Raw genomic sequence first — 23,516 nt, 5'->3', positions numbered from 1 at the left:
TGTGATTGTAAAAGACCACCATGAGAATGATGATATTAAAGCACATGTTTGGACATTTAATACACAGATTTCAGTTTCTTGTTAAAATTATCTTGTGCAGTACATCTCATTTTATAGCGGCTAGTCTTTGGAGTCCAAAGCCTGACTTTGTTCCTGTAAATCAAAATGTGACTTGAATATGTGTATACACACACACATATAGTTTGAATTATTATAAAGAGAGAATTATTTTCTCAAATACTTTCCCATAGAGAGAATCCTCTTCCATCAGAAAAACTGAAAGCCATCCAGTCTGACTCCAAAGTTTGTGTTCTTTCCAGTGTCACACACAGTCTCCAAGTAACATCATCACTTACACCTTTAAAGTTTTTCTCGGTGGGAATAAATATAATGATAATATTTTCATCAGCTGTGGAAGACAAAGTATGTAGGGGGCATATAGTTTGAAGAATATGGTAGGATAAATATAAATATAAATTATAAATGTTATCTCCATTTATCAGATTTTTTTCAGGAAAGTCATTGACTTTTGATGACATTCAAGTAATTCTCCTTAGTCCTGGCCATGTAAGCGTTGCATCGTTGGAAGAGACAATTTGCTATAATGACATAAATGATGGGGGGGGGTGGCTGATGTGATGTCATGACCCACTAATCAGTTATGACCCATGATTGAAAAACACTAGCATAGAAATAGAGTATGTCATCCGCCTAGAGGTAGGTGGTTCCAGAGTTCGTTAATTTAGGGACACAATGATGCCACCAAGGACCTAGGGACTTTCCATCTTTCTACTTGCCTCTCCTTGTCACAAAATGGCAGACATAGTTCCAGGCATCACATCCTCAAAGATATAGAGCCAAAGACAGAACAACACTTTTTCCGTGTGTGTGTGTGTGTGTGTGTGTGTATGTGTGTGTGTGTGTGTGTGTGTGTGTGTGTGTGTGTGTGTGTAATGAAAGGGTAATCTTTTTTTCCAGAAGCTCCTCCTAGCAGACTTCCTTTTTGGCTTCATTCAGTGTTCAGGTTCCACCACAACTATCCTTAAATCAATCACTGGCAAGGGGAATAGATGCCATATTTGGTGTAGATATGGTATGTTATGGTAATGGATGCCATAATTGACATGGAGGAGTGAACATTTATTCCCTGGGACAGGGGAGGAGGCTCATGTCTCCCAAGCTTGTGGGAGGCAGAGGCTCAGATTAATTCTGGGAATGAGTGGTGAGGAAAGCTGTTGGACAGCTCACTAATGATGCCTGCGCTATTCACCAGTGCATTCTGACTGTACTGCTGTAAGGCTTTCTCTCATTATTTGTGAGCTTATATTATTCCTTTGGTATATTCTAGATTACTTAAGGATGGGGACTTACTATATTCACTAAGACATGGAATAGTGTCTTGTCCTAGAGCGGTGATTCTCAACCTTTCTAATGCCACGACCCTTTCATACAGTTCCTCATGTTGTGGTGACCCCCAACCATAAAATTATTTTCGTTGCTACTTCATAACTGTAATTTGGCTACTGTTATGAATCGTCATGTAAATATCTGTGTTTTCCGATGGTCTTAGGTGACCCTGCTGCTGTAGAGCCTAAGACCATCGGAAAACACAGATATTTATATTACGATTCATTAACAGTAGCAAAATTACAGTTATGAAGTAGCAACAAAAATAATTTTATGGTTGGGGGTCACCACAACATGAGGAACTGTATTAAAGGGTCGTGGCATTAGAAAGGTTGAGAACCACTGTTCTAGAGGGTGATTAATAAATATTTACTAAATTGATTAGAATTGCCCCATACCAATTGATTAAAAGCGTTCTTACTTTTTAAATTGAATCTAAATTCCTTAAAATCAAGTTATTTGTTTGAATATTGACACCCTCCCAGTAAAGGTACTTTTCTTCATTACAGAAAATGATGAAGAGGCCTTAATCATAAAAGTACTGGAACAAAGTTACTGTGGGTGCTGTGTAATACAAGCCCTGCAAAAAGTGTTTACAGTTTTGTGTGGGTGTAGGAGGAAAAAAGGATTCAAATATAAATATGAGTAAGAAAGCAATCTTGTATTGAGTCCATTTTATAAATCTGTTAACCTATTGAAGACTATACAGCAGAATTTATCATCATAAAGATTAGGAAGTGAAAGAAATCCTATATAATAAAGAGGTAATATGCAAATTAACCCTCACACCATCACAAGATGGCTGCCTACGACCAGGCCGGCAGGAGGTTTAGTGAGGGATGACCAAACGACTAAACAAGCAGGCTGCGTGGGGCAACCAGGCCAGCAGGGAGGGGGCTGATGGGGGTGACCTGGCCAGCAGCGGGGGGGCAGTTAGGGGTGACCAGGCAGGCAGGCAGGTGAGTGATTAGGAGCCAGTGGTCCAGGATTGTGAGAGGGATGTCCCCCAAGGGGTCCCAGATTGGAGAGGGTGCAGGCTGGGCTGAGGGAACCCCCTCCCTCTGTGCACAAATTTCATGCACTGGGCCTATAGTTAAATATATAAAATTACTGTGATTGTTTGAAGCTCCATTCAATAAAAATTTTCTTAGAAAAATTAATTACCTCACTGATTTAAAATTCAGCACATTATTATCCCTATCACATAATTTCATTTTAAAAATATTTTACAGTAAAATGAGATAAAAAGACCAGATTTCATTTATTAATGTGGTGTGAGTTATAAAGACCAGATTTCATTTATTAATGTGGTGTGAGTTATAAAGCCAGTATTCTAAGTTTTGTAATATAAGCATTACTCAAGAGTTTATCTTTTTCAATGTAAAGAATTCTTCATATAAACTTCCTTTCATTTGGTCCACGTTCAGTGATAGTACATGTTTATCATTTTTCACTTTATCAACTATTATAACTAATACTAGAGGCCTAGCACACGAAATTCATGCACGGGTATGGTCCATAGGCCTGGCCTGTGATCAGGGCCATCTTCCCCAGCTGCCCACAGCTGGCCCCGCCACCCACCCCTGGTTCCCCTTTCGCCATTGGGTGATTGGTGCCTGATGGCCAAGGGAAGGGACTGAGAGGTCGTTTGTTCCCACCCGCTCACCGGCCCCGCCCCCACCACGGGTCACCCTCTGTGTGTGGGGCAACTGGTGGGGCGGGGCCTTAGCCTGGCACCGCCCACATCCTCTGCCACACACCCCCAGTTCCCCGTTCACCATCAGGCGATCGGAGACTGCCGGCCAGGGAAAGGGACCAAGAGGTGGTCAGTGCGCCTCATAGTGACTGGTCCAGTGGTTGTTCTGGTCATTCCGCCTTTAGGGTCAATTTTCATATTACCCTTTTATTATATAGGATATAAACTCCTGTTTTTAAAAAGATTTGAGATAGTATATTTTAAAGTTTTTCTAAAAGGAAATATAGTACTCATTTGCCTAAAAATGGTCATTTTATAGTTATAAATGAGAAGATCCTATCTTATTCAAGAATAGCCATTATTGCCCTAGCTGGTTTGGCTCAGTGGATAGAGTGCCAGTCTGAGGACTGAAGGGTCCTGGGTTCAATTCTGGTTAAGGGCACATGCCTGGGTTGTGGGCTCGATCCCCAGTAGGGTCATGCAGGAGGCAGCCGATCAATGATTTTCTCTGATCATTGATGTTTCTCTCTCTTTCCCTTTCCCTTCATCTCTGAAATCAATAAAAATATTTTTTTAAAATAGCCATACTAAATTGTTCTCACAAGTGATGTGAAATTTTAAATTGAATTCAACACAAAGACATGAATTATTTTTAAAACATTTTTATTGTTTGCTAACGACACTCATTTTAGTTATAGAATTTGCTAAGGAAAGTGATGCTAAGCACAAATCATTGTCATTCTAAAAGTAACTGAAGAATTTCCTTCAGTTATCTTCTCTTTTTCTGATCTTTTAATCCTGAAAAAAAATAGCAAAAGGAACAATTAAAATAATTTACAAATATTCTTAGTATCATTTACAAACGTAGGGCTTCAGTTTGCCAAAACAATGTACAACCATTTAAGTTTGTCTCTATAATTTTCAACATTTCTTTGTTATCTCCTTGACATTAGAAATGAGGTATCCAGGATGGAGGCTCCTGCCTTCAGGATACTTAAAACTATTATTTAATTATAAAATAACAATTGCTATCTTTATTAAGCACTTCCTGTATGCCAGGATCTGATCTCATCACTTTACTTTCCATAAAACAATTCTACGAAGCTATCAATATTTATACTCTATTTTCACACAGGAGTTTTAAGAAGTTTAAGCTCCCTATTCGAAGTCACCTCTGGCAGGGTTTGAACACATTATGAAGTTCATGGCCTTAGTTATTAACAAAGAGATAGATAAATGTATTTTCTATACAAAGAAGGAACATGTACCTTAGACTAGAATAATCAAGTATAGGCACCAGAGTATTTGTGATACAATCAAGTCAAAAATTCTGCCCCTTATTCTCCATCATTGTGAAGCCACATATGGCATATATTATAATTTTTACTGGGAAACTATGGTATTTGTTCCTGGACAGAGGCTTGAAAATTATCTGATTTAGTTATTTTCTTTCATTTTGAAGAAGGAAAAACACCCATAAATTTGAAGTAACTTGTTTAATACCATCTCCTCTTTGGGAGCAAAGCCAGAATTGGAACCCAGGTATCGTGGCTCCTCACCAAAAAGGAACCTGACAGTCTGTCTGGTTTAGCTTCCTCCAAGTTCCATTAAAAGCTACTTTAAACAGGTCATCTTCTGTAGGTCTTCAAAGAGATTTCCCACCTACCTGTTCAAATATTTGCATCCCCTCCTTTCAAAAAATCTTCAGTGCACTTCTAGCCTACTCTTGCTAGTCTAACACTTAAAAGATAAGGAGAACAGATATTGTTTTATATTATTGTTCGTAAAGTTAACAGGTTTCAGTAATATATATTCTGGTAGGAATTAAAGCATTTAAACCCACCATAAAGGCTATGGTCTTCATTACTAAGCCATGTAGATAAACCTGTTGATCATATAAAATTACAGCACATGCTTATACTAATAGAGTCAATGACCTATAGCTACTGAAAGTGAAGAAGCTGGATTGTTTGAGAACTTAGAACTCTGGGGCCCAACTTTGCTTTATCATTTTCATGGGTGTTGCAGTGGCTTCAGGATATACTCACCACTTCTTCCCGCTTGGTCTTGTCTGTTGCTGGCCAAGCTTCCAGAGGCAGGTCAGGAAGCATGGGGGGCAGGGGCTGCATGGGGAACATCGGAGGCAGAGGTGGCTGTGGCGGCAGGGGCTGGATGGGGTGCACGGGTGGCTGGGGCTGGATGGGCTGGTGAGGCTGCGGCTGGACGGGCTGGGGCTGGAAGGGCTGCTGGGCGGGCGGAAGGAGGTTTGGCTGGTGGTGTTGGGTTGGAGTCATGGAGTGTTGGCCAGGAACTGGCATCATTGGTTGCTGGGGGACCACGGGCTGCTGAGCTGGCACCACGGGGATGTGGTGATGAGGCTGTAGGGCGTGATTCGGGGGGTTCTGCTGGGACAGCACGGGAATGATTTGGTGGTGCAGCCATCCACCCATGGGTTCGTAACCATAGGAAGTGTACTGGTGAGAAACAAAGAGGCAGGTTTACCATTGGCTCATTGGCTTCCAGCTGGAGAATAGCAATGTTTTCTTTGTCCTTATGACAATCTGAATACTTATTCATTCCTCCTGTGCAAGAATTTCTAACTGTGTCCACAGATAGGACCTTTACAAACTAGACTTCCTGTTAGTGTCAGATGTGGCATAGATATGGTATTTCACTTAACAGGGAATTGAAATGCACACTTCATGGTTTAAGAGAATAAAGAACAAAATATCTACATACCGGCTGCCTTATCATGTTCTGGTACCACTTCAGAGGGGTGAGCACCTTAAGAGAAAGAAACATTAAAATATATTTGTTTTAATATAGTTACATGAAATATACATTCAAAAAGGCAGTCCTGTCAATATTGATAACCTAAAAATATGAGTTCTATGGAAGAAAGAATAAACATTTCTGTGTTAGGTACTATGCTATATCCATCACACACATTTTCCATGTTTTCTCACATACTCTGAGGCAAGTATCATCACCATCACTCTTTTAAAAATATATATTTTTAATTGATTTTAGAGAGGAAGGGTGAGGGAGAGAGATAGAAACATCAATGATGAGAATCATGGATCGGCTGCCTCCTGCATACCAAACACTGGGGATCAAGCCCACAACCCGGGCATGTGCCCTGACCTGGAATTGAACCCTGACCTCCTGGTTCATAGGTCGATGCTCAACCACTGAGCCATGCCGACCTGGCATCACCCTCACTCTTACAAGGTCATGGAGAGTTAAAGAGGTTCATGAGCTTGGCTGAGGTTACAAATGTAGCAATTCTGTTTAATTCCTGAGCTTCTGCTCTTCTTTGCAAGAGCAAAACAAACCAGAAAAATTAATGTGACACAACATTAACCATTTTTTGATTTGATGTCACAATGAAAAAATAAAGGAGGCAGAAACCATGTTCCTCATTCTATAAACACAGGTTTTCTGGTCATATATGTCAACCTTTTAAGGTTTAACAGAAAATCTTGCCTGAAATTCTTATTCACATTTTTCCTCAGCTTGTATGAATAAATAGACTCATAGACTGTCATCTAAACCTATGAAAGAAGGAAGAGTTTCATTCCTTTCCTAAACAGTATATATCTAGGTAACCTCAGGTGCAAGGACTCCTTAATATAGTTCTACAGCATTTGATATCAGTACAACAAACAATTATTAATCTTGCTCAACTTACTTGACAGAGGACCTTTTATGTTGCTGGACTATTTTGCTCCCCAAACAGTAATTTGAAGTGTGGATACTATAAATTGTTTTCCTTCTACAAATGAGGAAACCAGAATTCCAGAGAATGAAAATGACTTGCCCAAGGTCACATGGTTAGTATGGGGTTGAGGAGAGCCTCTAACCCAATTTTCAGAAATCTCAAGCTTTTTATTGCTCTGAAGAATGTCTCATAGACTACGTGGTCACTAATCTTTCAGTAAATACAAGTGAGGGATACACATAGGGTATGAACATCTTAGAATCAGGAGTTTTCTAGCTGGAAAGGATCTTAACATCTTACCTGATTCCCCACATTTTAGGGGTTAGGATAGAATAAACCCGCTCAGCCAGAGTTTATTTTCTGTCCTACCATGCGGTCCCCCAGAGTGACAGCTCATGGTGAATACTTTTATGCCATATAAGCAGGAGAGACTGAGGCAGAGAGGCCAGGCAGGAGCATGCTGGGGCAATGCAGGCTTGAAGCAACTCACCAGAGCTTAAACCAGGAAGCAGTAGGGGGAACTAAAAAAGAGGGACTGAGAAACATCTTGAATGAAGAATCAACACACTCTGTCTTTACAGATCCCAGGACATTGTTAACGCAAACAATGGTCAAAATTAGTAAAGAGAAAAATTACCTCATAGCTGAAGTTGATATAACCAGGGTGCCCAGGATGAGGTGGTAGCTTTTATAGGGAGGGGAGAAGGAGAAGAAGATGAAAGAGGGAGAGGGAGAGAAGAGGAAGAGAGAGAGGAAGAGATTAAGTCAATATGCAATTGTTCACATTAAGAGAGACTGAAGCTACTTAAAAAAATCTACATAATGCAGAATATATTTGAGGTCTGCTTTTCATTGAACATGTATGCTGTGTAGGAGAGGAGTCCTCTTAGTAGAAAGAGGCCCAGAACAACTAGAAGACTTTCCCCACAGTTGCAGTCTTGTGGTGGGAGACCTAGAAGCAGGAACCAGCACACATTTGTCCTCCAGTGACTTTGGACACCCGCCATCCATGCTGTCAATCAATCCTACTCTATCCCACCCACCATCTTACTTCTTGAAACTCACTCCATGTTGGGAAGAGACACGTTTCTCTGACACAATATGAAATACCAAAGAGAGAATCATCTCACAAACCTTCCCTCACAGATCAGGAGCAGGGGGTTGCGGGGTGGGGGAGGGGGGAGTGCATAAGTATCAAAGAGATTCCTCATAATTCACGTGCAAAGCAAATAACACAACAACACCAAAACAAACAAGTGAATTACTGATGAATATGAGGACAAGATGGGTGCAGGGAAGTGGAAACATAAATCCCCATGGGAAAAGAAAGGGCTGACTGATGAAGTTTAAGCCTATTTTTGTTATTATTCTATCAATGTTTTTGTAGCAGAAACATTTAAAAGTTGAAAATAAAAACAACCGGAATAATTATCTAAACCAGGACTATTTGTCCTGTGCAAAGTGCGGGACAAGTGACTAATGCCTGCATTCCGAAGTTTGGTTGGCCATGGGATGGTTGAGAAGGAGTGGAGAGAGCATCGTGTGGAACATCTTCCTCAGACATCAAGCTATCTAAGGCTCTATTCTTTTAAAATGCTCATATTTCATAAGAGGGTTAATTTGCTCTCATCTGAGTGTTAATTTTTTTAGTCATATAACTGCTTTTTCTATACCTTCTTGATGTAAGCCCTCAGATAGTAGGGGTGTTGAGTTGAGGAGGGGAAAGGGGGCTGAATTTGTAATGCAGAGGCTCCTAGGGGGACTAGGAATTGTCACAACGTAGGATGCAGAGTGTAGAATCTTGGTCTTGAGGGTGAGAGAGGAAGAGAGGAGGCAGATATGCAAGCTTTGCTGGCTTCTGGTTGTATCAACTGCTCTCTCTGCCACTGAGAAGCAGATGGATCCTACTGTGCCTTCATGTGATTTAAGCTCTCTGAGCTTTTGTACCCATGTCCAGGGAGAATAGGTCCAACTTCCTGGGCCTTGATACCTTTGAGTGTAAAATATATCCATATGTAGTGGGTGTCGGTAGGATTCCAGCCAGAAGTCATGTGCTTAGCAGGAGCACCCAAAGGGATGAGGCCTCTGAGAAGAGGAAGATGGTTCAAGAAGGGAGTTCCTGTCACAGAAACTGTACCCTCTGAAGGATACAGCACTGGGGTTGGGAGAGCAGAAAGAGATTTGGACACTTGCGAGAAATTAGGTTTTAGAGAAAACTGGCATTTTTCAATTTGCCTAAGGCTGACTTCAGCACTTTCTCTGGAGGCCTTTCAAGGGTCCCTTCCAAAAGTTTCCTCCATCTAGAGATGGGCAATGATATTTACAAGCTTATTGTTTCATCAGAATCTCCTGGGTGCTTATTCAAGTGCAGAGTCCTGGGCCCAACCCCAGCTGTACTAAATCAGAATCTTTGGTGGAGGCATCTGAGAATCTATTTTTTTTAAAAAACAAGTTCTTCAAAGTATTTTTTAAACACAAAACTCTTTGCGGACATCTTATCTTAATGCTGTTCTAAACCCCAGAGTTTACCAGCTATGGGGCGGTTTTCTTTCCAAGCCTGTGCAATTGGACATTGACGTCCGCATGGGGTGGTTTTACTCACGGGCATAGCAAAGGCTGCTCCCAAGAGGCAGGCAAACAAAATCCAGGTCCCCATTTCTTGATGGTCCTGAAACATGTCAACACACACTCTTTTTATCTCTTCTCAAATATGGACATAATTAAAGCTCCATAAAACCCACATAATCCATATTAATCTGTTGTTAGTGGGAAGGATGGGACCACTCTTTTTGAGGTGACTTCCTTCATGTATGATTTCCAGGTCTCAGCCCATTTTGTTGTTTGTGGAGTCCCAACAGTGAGAAAGATGCTTTTCCTTTAGGCTGAGAGCTGAACAAGTTGAAAGGACATGGATAATCTATCATTGCAGCATTTTGCATGCCATTTCCCTACACCCATAAGCTTTAGAGTCACATAAGCTAAGTGTGGGGCTTATAATGAATGATTAAAAGAATTGAGTTGACTCTAAAATTGAGGAGAGCATCAAGATACACAGTATCTGATACTTTTAGAACCAGGAGGTGGAGAAATTTGGTGGGGTTTTTTTGGTTCAGTTTGCCTGAGCATTGCTGCTGTTAAAAACAAAACTTAATCATTGAGAAAAGACATTAAGTAATTTGCCAACAGAGTAAGGAAGGAGTGGAATTTAGCTACAGGTGTTACCACCAGTAGAACTTCAGGCAAGACCCTCAGGTAACATCTCTGAAGTCCAGGTGTGTAGCAAAGGATGTGGTTAAGGGGAAGGCAGAGGATGGCACTCATGTTCTGTGATTAGATTACTCCATGAATTTTGAATGCCATCTACTTAAAAGATTCCATATTTAATCAATGACGTCTCCCTTTTGTTGGACACTGCACTGTACTTATTCCACAAATAAAGCCCTTGAGACATGAAGCACAACAGGCTACCCCAGTCGTCGGCAAACTGCGGCTCGCGAGCCACAGGCGGCTCTTTGGCCCCTGGAGTGTGGCTCTTCCACAAAATACCACGGCCTGGGTGAGTCTATTTTGAAGAAGTGGTGTTAGAAGAAGTTTAAGTTTAAAAAATGTGGCTCTCCAAAGAAATTTCAGTCGTTGTCCTGTTGATATGTGGCTCTGTTGACGAATGAGTTTGCCGACCACTGGGCTACCCTAAAACATGCACGTTGGCTTTGTGGTGTAAATGATTGGCTAACTTTAAAACTTTCAGAAGAAAGACCTTACATTTTGCATAGGAAGTGAATACCATGTGTCAGAATGCTGGCTATGGAAAGTACACTGACATTTTCTAGCTCCTAAATCTGTTTTTAAAAGTTTGAGTTAATGAGAAAAATCTTTTAGTTGATGATTCTATTTGATGTCATTAAGTAAAATGTTTTTTAAAGTAGTGGATTGCAGAGTGTGGAAATTATTTTTATCTTACCTGAAAAGTAATTAAAGTAAGTATTTTGCTTTGAAATTAGGCCCCAAAAAGTACATTAAGATTTTGGAACTAAAATTTAAAGAAATATAGATACTTTGCTGCATTATGAAGTAACATACTTCATTTAATAATCAGAGTCTCAATTATGGTCCAACTGAAGAAGTAACTGAATGTTAACAGCATAAAGTAATAGAAATGCATAATACATCGTAGCTTTTGGACATGAAATGTAGAAAAAGAAATAATCACAATAGAAATAATACCAAATGATGAATGAAATTCACATACCTTTGAGTATTTGTATTCAGAGTAGGTTTCTGTCTGAAACTCAGGGATGCTTGATCCTATAGATTTCTTCCAACTGAGAGCTCAATTTATATCATTCACAGCATCTAGAACAACCAATCAGGTTTCTGAAAGAAAAATGTGTTGAGTATAACGAAAAATCCCTGTATCATGAATTTTTAGAAGCTATGATCAAACATAAGGTTGTATGTTGTGATTAGAGCATATAGAGTCTTTCATTATGGACAATAATAGGTTTACAGGCAAAAAATTTCATCATACTGTTTTTAAGTCAGCAAGTAAGTTGACTGCACATGCTGATATATTCAGATTTACTTTCAAGAAGCAACTATGTCATTATCTGTTCCCTGTTCTAGCAAACATAACATTGTTCTTTACCCCCAAAAAAGTGTTGGATGGTTGAGTTTTTATGGTGTAATCAAGATATCTCCTAGAGTTCCCCATTCTTTTCTGATCAAGATAAATTGATTCAAGCCCCCATTCTGGTAAACCCCAAAACTCTCCCCAATATTTCTCTCAGGGATTATAATTTAGGGATCACTACTGTTCTATTTTCTATTCTCATTGAAAGTGTTTTCTCTGTTGCTTGTGGCCACTCCTTTAACACCATTCTGGTGGCCACCAAAAGAGGGGATGAAGTCTCTTCTCCTTGGCCCCATCCTGCAACCCATCTGCCATCCAAGCAACCATGACCTTGAGGTTATCACAGTAGCAAAACATTTACTGATGATCTAAAAGGCAAGGCAAGAAATGTATCACCAGATCTCACACTTAAAAATGTATTTGGATCCTTGCAAACAAACATGTATCAGATGGAACAGAACCTGGGCTCCCTCATCCCACATCGTAACTCAGTCTTTCTCAGTATGCTGGCCCTTCTTTGCCCACATCCTTCTGCCTCAATCCATGTCCTTTGCCCGGCCAGCATGGCTCAGTGGTTGAGCATCGACCTATGAACCAGCAGGTCACGATTCCTGGTCAGGGCACATGCCCAGGTTGCGGGCTCAATCCCCAGTGTGGGGCATGCAGGAGGCAGCCGATCCATGATTCTCTCTCATCACTGATGTTTCTCTCTCTCTCTCTCTCTCTCTCTCTCTCTCTCTCTCTCTCTCTCCTTTGCCCTTCCTCTCTGAACTCAATAAAAATATTTAAAAATTCATGTCTTTTAGTAAAGCACATCCATACTTTAGTAAAGCATATGGATTTTCTCTTTTATCCTAGAATTGGATCAATTAAAAACCAAATTTATAACTAATGATAAGAGGCAGCTCATGAGTTGTCTATCAATAGTAGATCAGTGAAAGAAATACTGATTATATACCCAGATAATTTTGTGAGGATAGCCAGATTTCTTTGACTACTTATGTAATATTTATAGTTTGTACATGTACACATGTTTTTATATAGGTGCTCCACATTGGTTGAATTAAACTCAAGGAGAAATTATCCATGACAGACAATGTATCTTATTAAGAACTACAGTTTAGACTTACATAGATCCTGACCCCATCTTCACCAAGGGTTGAGGGACCTTTAACAATATACTGAGCCTATCTGAGATCAGTTTCCTCATTAGTAACATGAAGATAATTACAGAACCTACCTAAGAGGATTAGTGTGAAGACAAAATGAGAGACATCTCTGGGAGAAATGGAAAGTAATCACCCTCCCCAGCAGTATCACTTGGGGTACAGTAAATGTTTTTAAAATGCCGATAAATAAGATTCTAGGATGGTCTTTGGGAATGAATTCGTGGGAAGTGAATAACCCTCATGAAGGAAGGTAGACTTAGAGAAGGTTATAAGAGGCAAAATGTATAAATGAAAGTGAACATCGAATAGGGTTTTAAAAGCCAATTGTGTCCAGGGTTTGCATTTATATATGAATATATTTGTTGGTAAATTATATATTAAAGTTAAGAAGGAAGCTGCAAAATGGATTTGAGGAGAATTGGCATCAGGTTACTCAGAAGGGGAGTAAACGGGAGAGGGGGGCAGTGAGCAGCAAGGTGCTGAAGGAGAACAGGAGGGAGAGGAAGGAAAATGCAGGTCACATTAAATTCTTCTTCAATCTTTTTCCCCATTTTATTTAATTAAATATATCAGAATGCCTGAAAAAGATTAAGCACATATTTTTTCTACAAAATGATGGTTAATTTCTACCAATTCAGTCCTTGGTGAGCTACTAGTGGTCTTGTAGTTTTACAAAATTTACCTCACTACTTTGTGTCATCTTTCAAGCATGAGAATGTCTTGTAGTTTTACAAAATTGATCTCATTATTTTGTCTCATCCTTCAAGAATGAGTGTGCTTGTAATTTTACAAAATTTGTCTCATTACTTTGTCTCATCTTTCAAGAATGAGAGTGACCTTGTTGCCACAAAGGTCAACAAGGATCCCTTATTGTGGCATTAATTGCTCTGGTCCACTAGATAATGAGTTATTGCCAATTCATTGTGCGCGATTGTTCAGGCTTTGATGGCAAATACAATAGAAATTATTTGGTTCTATTTCTTTTCCCCTACTGCATATCCTGTTATAGGGTATTAAAATATGGATCTCTCGGCTTGAAATCTCTTTTACTAATTTAGGTCCCACATATGCAGTTTAAAAGTTGTTCAATGGTTTTGGGAAAAAAACACAAAATTTCAATTGAAAGAAACCTTTCTATAAGCAATTATTTTATTTATGAATAAGGTGACTTTATACAAGAAAACAGAATTTACTAGATTGACTATTTTGTTATATAGAGACTATAACATTTCCAAAATATCTGTGTTCTTGTTTTTCTGAATCTTTGACATCATTTTTTTCTTTTAAAAAAGTCACTGTTTTAAAAATGGATCATAAACATAAAATATTTTCTTCTATGACAGTATCTCTGGAATAAATTGACAATATGACCTTAAAATGTGCCTTCATTCACTTAAGCATTTGTTCCAAATGTATTTGTTGAATACCTATGAACCTGAGACCATTTGTGTTACTATAGGGCAGTGGTCGGCAAACTGTGGCTCGCAAGCCGTGGTTTGCCGCTCTGTTGACTAATGAGTTTGCCGACCACTGCTATAGGGGAAAAATACATGCATGAATTTATTATTTTCTAAAAAGCTTTTATCCAAAACTATGAGTGAATAAATGCCCTTATCAATTATAGGTTACCATTCTTGCTATGAGGGCCCAAGAAAGGGTTACAAAAATATCATATTCGGGTCATCTTTTGGCCCAGAAATACCTACTCTCAGTCCCTCCTGAGGGCTTGTAGGATCAAGCAGGGCTGCAAAACATGCAGTTCATGCGCAAGGACCTGAGGCTGGGAAACCTTTTACCCTTTTGGGCATAAATCATGAACCACACTGTTCCGGTCTGCTAGTGGCTGGAGATGGTGAATCCCAGGCAGCAAGAGAGATGAGGAAAGCATGGGTGAATCCCAGGCAGCAAGAATCGGCCATTATACCTCCTCACTTTGAACCAATCAGATATTTTAATAAAGAGAACCCATGGTGGTCAAGGGCTGAAGCAGTATTGAGCTCTGAGAGGAAGCATGTCTTGAATGTCTTCCCTTTCTACGATGCCTGAACTCAAACAAATAATAGGCATTCAGAAACAACAAATTATACATGTTTGTGTATGTTGCTTTACAATTTTTTAAAAAGTTATTTTGCCCATTTTTACAGTAGTTATAATTTTTCTTGACTTGCAGCTCATCACATTTTGCAGTGGCCGTGTTGCTTATGTAGCAACTTCTCCCCTTCTAATTTGCTGCTTAATCTAGAGTGTGCCGGAAAATTATGTGCCCAAACTTGTTGGAAGTATGTGTGAATTGCAAGTAAAGGGATGCTCCAAGCAATGTAGGCCCTGGAGGCTCACTTGTGAGAAAAGCTCAAAAATGTCAGTCTTGTGGTATTGATTTTTTGATTGCTGGGAGAATTTTTTACTTTGTTTTGGGGTTTCACCCTTTGATTAACTTCCTGGTTTTTAGCAGTAGACGAGGTGTATATGGGTGATCTTTGGATAAATCAGGTGTGAAGAGTTCCAGAAGCATTTCTTATCTATAGGGGCTCTACTCTAGAATCTTCTCTTAAAGCAGGTTCAGGGTTGTCCAATATTCAGGTATAATTTCAAGAGTGAATATTCTTAAATAACGGAAGCCAAAGTCAACTTTTAAACATTTCTTTTATTGACATTTACTTATAAGAAAATATTCTCTAGGTTGTTGTGTTTCTTTGTGTGTGTTTTTATTTGTTTTTGCTGGAATGGAGTTGTACTCTCTTCAGAACTCAGATAAACCACCGCTCATTAATTCTGATCAACACACTGACTTCCCTTTTTACATGTAGAAAATATGAGCGTAAATCAGTAGTCCCCGTGAGTAAAAACAACATTGGAGCATACTGTTAGGCTGTGGCACTGAGATTACCAAATGATCAGCAAAGTGATTATGTGCCTGAAAATTGTACAGTATGCTCTTTATGCTGATATCACTGAACTCTGGAATTCTGGGTCTTACCATTTTTAAGAATCAAGTGATGTTTATCTGTGTTTATCAGCACACACTTCCTTATTCCATTAATATTAACTGGTGGTTTGGAAGTCAATAAAAATGTAGACTCGTTAAAATAAATAAGTTTAATATTTTAAAAATCATATTAGCATATTATTTATTTTCTTGTAACATTTTACCAAATGAGATATTGTGCCTTCTACTTTCTTGGGAGCCCATTGGTAGCTAGAAAAATCTCTTTGACAAAGTAGGTTAATTTTTTAAAATAATTTACAAATGAAATAAAAAATAATTAAAAATTAATTGGGGCTGCTGTGCTCTGCACTTTTGAATGTTTAGCCCCACCCTTGGTCTCCACCTGCTAGATACCAGCAGTACTTCCCCAGGTGTCCTCCAGACCGCACCAAATGTCCTTATGGCGCCCAATTGTCCTTATTGAGAACCACTGACTGAGAGGCTGGGTTCTGAGTAAAAAAGATCTGGATTGGAGTCCAGCTGAACTATTTTACTAGCCGTGTGTTTCAGGGTAGCAGTGTTTGAATTATTAATCCGAGTGTGTGATTGTGCCTTCCCCAGAGAGCTGCTGTAAGGACCAATTACACGAATGTGTTGAGCAATTGAAAAAGGTAGAGACATTATCTATGACATTAAGAAAATATAAAAAATGTCTTTGATTTATGTGGCTTCTCCATAGACCAAGAAATCATGCAGTCATTTAGGTGGGCTTTTTTAAACAGCTAAGAGGGGTAGCTCAGCATTGCTGTCAACTGCTCCTATGGACTTCATGCAAATGGTCTCTGATTAGGACCTAAAAAGGAAGTTGTTCTAAAGGTTTACAAGCCATTATCCTAATTATATTTGGCTCTGACCTATTAGTTCAAACTGTAATAGACTACAAGCAAATATATTATGATGTATATATGTATCTTTGTTCTTATTTGTGGCTGAGTTTGCTTAATATAATGAAGCTGCTTCATTATCATTACTATTATTTTAAAATATATATGTTTATTGATTTCAGAGAAGAAGGGAGAGGGAGAGAGAGATAGGAACATCAATGATGAGAGAGAATCATTGATCGGCTGCTTCCTGCACACCCTGACTGGGTATGGAGCCCACAAACCGGGCATGTGCCCTGACCGGGAATCCAACTGTGACCTCCTGGTTCATAGATTGATACTCAACCACTGAGCCATGCCGGCCAGGCTATTATTATTATTATATTCTTACTAGTAGAATCCCTTCAACCCAAGGAGTAACCTGAAAAGAAAATCCTCTCTCACCCTCATTGACATACTTCATTGATTGTAAACCATCAGCTCCTATTTTCAGAATACCCTGGAATTAACTATGTTGTATGACTGGTTGTTTGAAGCTATATAGAAAAAGAGGGACCTTCTACTGGGTGAGGACATTTAATAAGTGATTAGACTCGGGACAAGACCCATAAGAAAAGCAAAAACAGAGGTAAGGAACCAGAAAGAAAAGAAAGGCACGTGTAAGAACAAGGAAATGCAGTGTGATGGTATTTAGAGTGATGCTCAATGGTGATGTCTGGCTCAGCAAGCCCCTAGTGTCCTGAAAAGAAGAGAGGAAACTTATTAGTGAAGCAATAGGAAATGAAATAGCTGTGCAGCAAAGGGAGAGGGTCCCAGGGTCTCCAGCCCTGAACATATCCCTCATAGGCCCAAATTGTGACATCTCTTGAACAGCCGTTATTGAGCACTTAGTCGTTGGTCTTGGAGTATAAGGATGAACAGGACCGTAGTCCAATTCTCAAACTACTCAGGGCCTCTAGAAGAATTCTCCACTCTGAATTGGAAAGGAGAACGCTGGGCGTGGGTGTTGGAACAAATCATCCTTCTCACCTTCAGGAAGATAACACACTCTGTGCCTATGTCTGTGTTTGTTCATGAGAAAGCGGGGAGGAGGGAGGAGAAACAGTGGTGACACCAGAAGGCATCGGGGACTGTGGTAAAGGCTGGGCATCTAGAGTATTCCAGTAGTTCTTAGGCTGGATTCGGAAAGGGCATATTAATTATACATGGGACCACTTCAGTCTTTCAAGCTAAAGTTCTGTACTTTCTGCTTCTGCAGTGATTGTGCATTAAGCCACACGCACATACTGAGTCATCAAGGAAAGATTCAATCACAGCTGGTGCCTGCTCTTTCCCAGGACGATGTAAAGTAGAGAGATGTGTTTATGAACTAACATGTAAAGCAAAATGTTTACCATAAGAGGACTGGTTCAAATCAATTATGACACATATAACATTCCAAGTGAGGGTGTCAGTCTGTATTTGTTGACATAGAAAGATGTTTGTGACACATAGTTAAGTGGAAAAGAGAATTTTAAAGTCCTCTTTCTCTAAAATGATCCTCTTCCTCCTCCTCCTCCTCCTTTTCTTCCCTTCTTCCCTTCTCTCCCTCCCTCCTTCCCTCTCTCCCTCCCTCCCTCCCCTCTATTCCTTTTTCTTCATTGGGGAGATATTCACCAAAATATTAACAGTTGTTATTATCTAAGGGACTCTTTCTTTTTTTAATATATCTTTATGGATTTCAGAGAGGAAGGGCAAGGGAGAGAGAGAAAGAAACATCAATGATGAAAGAGAATCATTGATCGGCTGCCTCCTGCACGCCCCACACTGGGAATCAAGCCCTCAACCTGGGCATGTGCCCTGACCAGGATCCGCCCCAGGCCCTTCAGTCTGCAGGCCAAAGCTCTTTCCACTGAGCCAAACCAGCTAGGGCAAGGAACTCAGTCTTGAAAGTCTCTGGGAAGTCAAGATTTTATGTTATTCCTTTTAAATAATCTGTGAATGGGACAAATACAAGGGAAGTGCAAGAAGTTTGGGGTGTAACTGGAATACTCTAGATGCCCAGCCTTTACCACAGTCCCCGATGCCTTCTGGTGTCACCACTGTTTCTCCTCCCTCCTTTTTCATGTTCAGCAAAAGTGATGAGTAAATGATAGCACCAGATCCTCCCTAGCCTTGGGTTTATTGTATGCTCATTCTCAAGGGGAAAAAAAGCTGAACATAAAATGACAGACCAAAATAACATACATTTATTTAAAGTGGTAGGGTCCCTATTCTACTACAACACTAGTAGAAAATATCTTAATAATATAAGCATTCACAGAAAGAGTTTGTACAGCTTGCAATTTGAAAGATCTGTAAGCATTTGCTAAATATCTGGTAGGGCAATTTTCAATAAGGGAAATTATATGCAGATGGATGGTATGTTGCTTGGATTATAATTAACCGGTAACTGTCGGGAGAGAAAATGTTACATCTGCGTTAATGTGAAATCAAGGTGTTAAATTTCTGCTGAGTAAGCAAAATACCCCAAAAGTAAGTTGCACTTTCCTACTGGGGTTCAACATACACATACACAGAAGGGTAGTTTCCGAACAAAAGCAATAGGCTGTGGTGGAGAGACCTTGGCTTTGGCAGGACAGCCTAGGTCAGAATTGTGGTTGAGCCACTGACCCATGGTGGTGGACCTTGGCCAATGTTCTTGACTCTTTCGTACACTTACCTTCCTACCTGGAAAATGGAGAAATATTAGTAAGGGGAAACTAGTAATGCCACTCAGTATACCTTTGAGTCTGCTAAAACCTGATTTCCAATATTAAGAATGACAATTTTAGTAGTTGCTCAAGCAGGGAATATGCAAATTCAAAGGAACAAAAGAAATAGTTTGTCACCTAAAAGGTTGGAAACTATCATTCTCACAGATTGGATGGGCAGAGTTTTTCTTTCATTCTTGGGCAGAAAATGCTTATATTCTTTTTTTAAAATATATTTTATTGATATTTTACAGAGAGGAAGGGAGAGGGATAGAGAATTAGAAACATCGATGAGGGAGAAACATCAATCAGCTGCCTCCTGCACACTCCCCACTGGGGCTGTGCCCGCAACCAAGGTACATGCCCTTGACCGGAATCGAACCCCGGACCCTTCAGTCCACAGGCCGACGCTCTATCCACTGAGCCAAACCAGTCAGGGCGCGAAAATGCTTATATTCTTACACTTCAGTCGCATACCTTTCATCTTCATCTCTTATGGAAATGCTCACACAATCATAAATGTAAAATGTCAGAATAATATTTTCATATGATCTGCTCATTCTACAGGGAGCAAGAGATATGTGGTAGGACCTAAGGACCAGCAATGTCACCACTTCCGGTGGTATTGGCATTCCTGGTATCCATTCCAGTTTTTGTTTCAGCTAATGGCCCCTTGAATGTGGACAGAGCCCTGAGCAGCTTTCTCAGTTTTTATCTTCTTCTATCACATCCCTAAATTACACAAAATTCAGCAATAACTGTTAAGAATTATTTCCAAACCTCTATTTAAAAAATCGCATCGTGAGTGGTATGTCTGCTTGGGGTATGTACTAGATCTGAAGCTGATATAATTCTGAGAAATGAAATAAATCAGGAAGAAGGCCAGAAGTCAATATAATTCTACTCACATGTTTTATTATTGGGTAATTTTTACTTGAAGTGAAATTAAACAGATGCAGTATTCTGTCACAGAATTCTGTGGAGTGAATGCATCTTTGTTCTAACTATAGATGACATTTTCCCCGGGATAGTGCTAACATTGCTTTAGAATCATAAAATCACCAGTTTTAAAAATCTTACCTAGTGCATCATCTTCATCATCATTGTGCTCTTAGGACAATCTTTGTTGTGTGCTGTGTCATTTTGTACACCTCTTCCATTTTTAAATGATTAGAATAAAATATTTATTGAGTACCTGTAATATTCAAAGCATAGGAAACATAAATATATAGCACGGTATTCATACAGTGGAATATTATTTCACCATTAAAAAGGAATGATGTACTGATACATGCTATAACATGGATGAACCTTGAAAACATTATGCTCAATTTAAGAAGCCAGGCACAAAAGACAACATATTGTATGACTTCATTTCTAGGAAATTCCCAGAATAGGCAAATCCAGGGACAGAAAGTAGATTCCAGGTTACCATGGGCTGGGGGAGAGAGGGATAGGGAGTGACTGCTAACAGTTCAGGCTTTGTAGGGGGGTGATGGAAATGTGGTTGGAAAATGGATCTCTGAGAATCTCCACAGAAGGGTTCCTCACTGTTGGCGCTCTTGGCAGTTTGGGCTGGAGAATTCTCTATGGAGGGCTGTCCTGTGCACTGTGGGATGTTTAGCAGCATCCCTGGTTTCAACCCAGTAGATTCCAGCAGCACCTTATCCCCTAGTGTGACAACCAAAACTATTTCCAGACATGACCAATATGTTCCCTGGGGACAAGGGAGGACAAAATTGGTCCCAGTTAAGAACCACAGATCTGTAGTTATCTAAGAATGGAGCTGGGTGTAGAGTTGTAGGAAGTGGGTGGGTGCCCGGAGCCAGCATGCAGTTGTGGAAAGACCTTGAAGATCCAAACATTGAAGCCTGGATTCTAAAATCTGTGATCTTTTTTAATTTTTAAATATATTTTTATTGATTTCAGAGAGGAAGGGAGAGAGATAGAAACATCAATGAAGAGAGAGGATCACTGATCTGATGCCTCCAGCATGCCCCCTACTCGGGATTGAACCCGCAACCTGGGCATGTGCCCTTGACCTGAATTGAACCTGGGACCCTTCAGTCCACAGGCCGACACTCTATCCACTGAGCAAAACCAGCTAGAGCAAATCTGTGATTTCTTGAAAAGAAAGGAGAGGGAGAGGGAGAGGGAGAGGGAGAGGGAGAGGGAGAGGGAGAGAGAGAGAGAGAGAGAGAGAGAGAGAGAGAGAGAGAGAGAGAGAGAGAGAGAGAGAGAGAAAGGAAGGAAAGAAGGAAGGAAGGAAGGAAGGAAGGAAGGAAGGAAGGAAGGAAGGAAGGAAGGAAGGAAGGAAGGAAGGAGAGTTGAATAAGGGAAAGAAGATTTAGATGAAATTATTGTTCAAAAACTATCGAGTGGGGAAAATCACCCATTTTTCAGGTCATTAAAAAAGATTGAAATTGTTATTTAAAAATAAAATGGTATATGTCAGTGGTCTTTACTTTTATTTAAAGGCTTGGAACCATGATGCCAATAATTCAGAAAGTATATAAGTTGGGATTTGAAATGTTCTATGCCACAACCGTAAAAGTGTATTAATAGTTCCCAAAGAGGTTTGCTTCACTCAGCTTTCAAATTATTCTGCGGACTATAAACACCCCTTAGGCAGGAAAAAAAAAAAAAAAGCATGAGATTTGATTTATACCATGACTAACAAAATCAAGTGAGCAATCGCAGTTTAATCAAATCCTACTAATCTAACTTAGGCTAAGGAATGGAAGAAAGAGAGGAAGCGCGTGGGCTTTAAAAATACGTAAATACCAGAAAGTCAGTTTTGAAGCGTGACCTCTTTTCTGTTCAGAAATGCATGAATGGGGGAGGCCCTCGTCCTCCCTGGTAACCCATATAAATAAAGGGGTTGAAAATTGTGTCTATGGTTTTTTCTAGTTCTCAACTTCTGTCCCACTCAGAGTGGGGATCTAACAAATGATTGAGGTGACAGCTGGCATGTTTCCTGCGCTCCATGTTGAGAGAGTGGTTTTTCCACTGCCTGGGTCTGTGTAACGTTGACAATCTAGGACTCCATACCCTGTGCGTGGCTGTGCTAGCACACTGAAGCCGGTGAGCGAGAATTGTGTTTATAAATAGGCTGCCGTTACACAGAACGTAAATAGTCCTGTTTCTCATGGACTCTAGCAATTACAGAATGTTGCTTTTAGCTCTTGTTTTTTTTTTTTATCACGGATATTACAGAATGCATTAGACTAGTGCTGACTTAGATTTATTTTAACCAAACATGTTTTGAGGATATTTTTGAGATTTTAAGTGTGCGTATCTATAAGACCTTTCCCTTACCTTATTCCCCTACCCCAGTGGTCGGCAAACTCATTAGTCAACAGAGCCAAATATCAACAGTACAACGATTGAAATTTCTTTGGAGAGCCATATTTTTTAAACTTAAACTTCTTCTAATGCCACTTCTTCAAAATAGACTCGCCCAGGCCGTGGTATTTTGTGGAAGAGCCACACTCCAGGGGCCAAAGAGCCACATGTGGCTCGCGAGCCGCGGTTTGCTGGCCACTGCCCTACCCTGACATTTAGGATGTAGGCTAGATAGAGCATCCGGACGAGGCTGGGTCTCATAGACCCACTGTGACTTTGAGTGAGAGCAGTACTTCTGGGGAAAAACCTACCCGTGTCAGTGGGCCACTGGAAATACCTGTTCCCACTCGGTTCTTTATAGCATTGTTGTGAGGACCACATGAAATGTTCTAAAGCAAGCAGATGGAGCACTGTTTAACCATAGTAAGCACTTAACAAACTGGGAGCTAGCTTTAGCCGGTGTGGCTCAGTGGATAGAGCACTGGCCTGCAGATTAAAGCATCCCGGGTCCGATTCCGGTCAAGGGCATGGACTTGGTTGCAGGCTCCTCCCCGGCCCGGACTCTGGTCTGGGCTAGTGCAGGAGGCAACCAATGGATGTGTTTCTCTCACATCGATGTTTCTCTCTGTCTCTCCCTCTCTCTTCCACTCTCTCTAAAGGATCAGTGGGAAAATATCCTCAGGTGAGAATTAAAATAAAACAAAACAAAAAATGGGGATCTAATCCATATGTATTGTAGGAATAATCCATATGATACATTAGCCGAAACAGCTGAAGTCATAACATGGTAGAGAATATCACCTTGTGATCATTTTTTGGTGAAACTATACAAGCTGAGGCCAAGTAATATCGGGTCTCTTTACAATCTTGTTCTCGATAGGCCACCTCTGACTTTTTTATAATATAAATTTAGAAGAAGTTTGGTGTTCTCAGTCAGCAGTCACCAACCTTTCCGACCTCACAGCCCACCACCACTGGTTGGCGACTGCTGTTCTAAATGGTCTCA

General features: G+C 40.1%; 2 protein-coding genes across 3 annotated transcripts in view; one reads left to right on the top strand and one right to left on the bottom strand.

Annotated features, from left to right (window-relative positions):
* The window catches only part of ARHGAP6 (Rho GTPase activating protein 6), a 544,919-nt gene that overhangs the window by 338,317 nt on the left and 183,086 nt on the right, over nt 1-23,516 (top strand). The gene's annotated exons all lie outside the window — the stretch shown is intronic.
* On the bottom strand, nt 5,137-9,480 carry AMELX (amelogenin X-linked; the record flags this gene model as incomplete). The annotated part of the gene is made up of 4 exons (XM_080653746.1): nt 5,137-5,577; nt 5,843-5,887; nt 7,462-7,509; nt 9,427-9,480. 4 exons carry the CDS (start codon nt 9,478-9,480, stop codon nt 5,137-5,139), a joined length of 588 nt encoding a protein of 195 aa, XP_080509872.1.

The sequence above is a fragment of the Plecotus auritus genome (genome assembly GCF_963455305.1).
Source record: "Plecotus auritus genome assembly, chromosome: X".
NCBI lineage: Eukaryota > Metazoa > Chordata > Mammalia > Chiroptera > Vespertilionidae > Plecotus > Plecotus auritus.
This window is presented reverse-complemented; position numbering and strand designations above follow the sequence as displayed.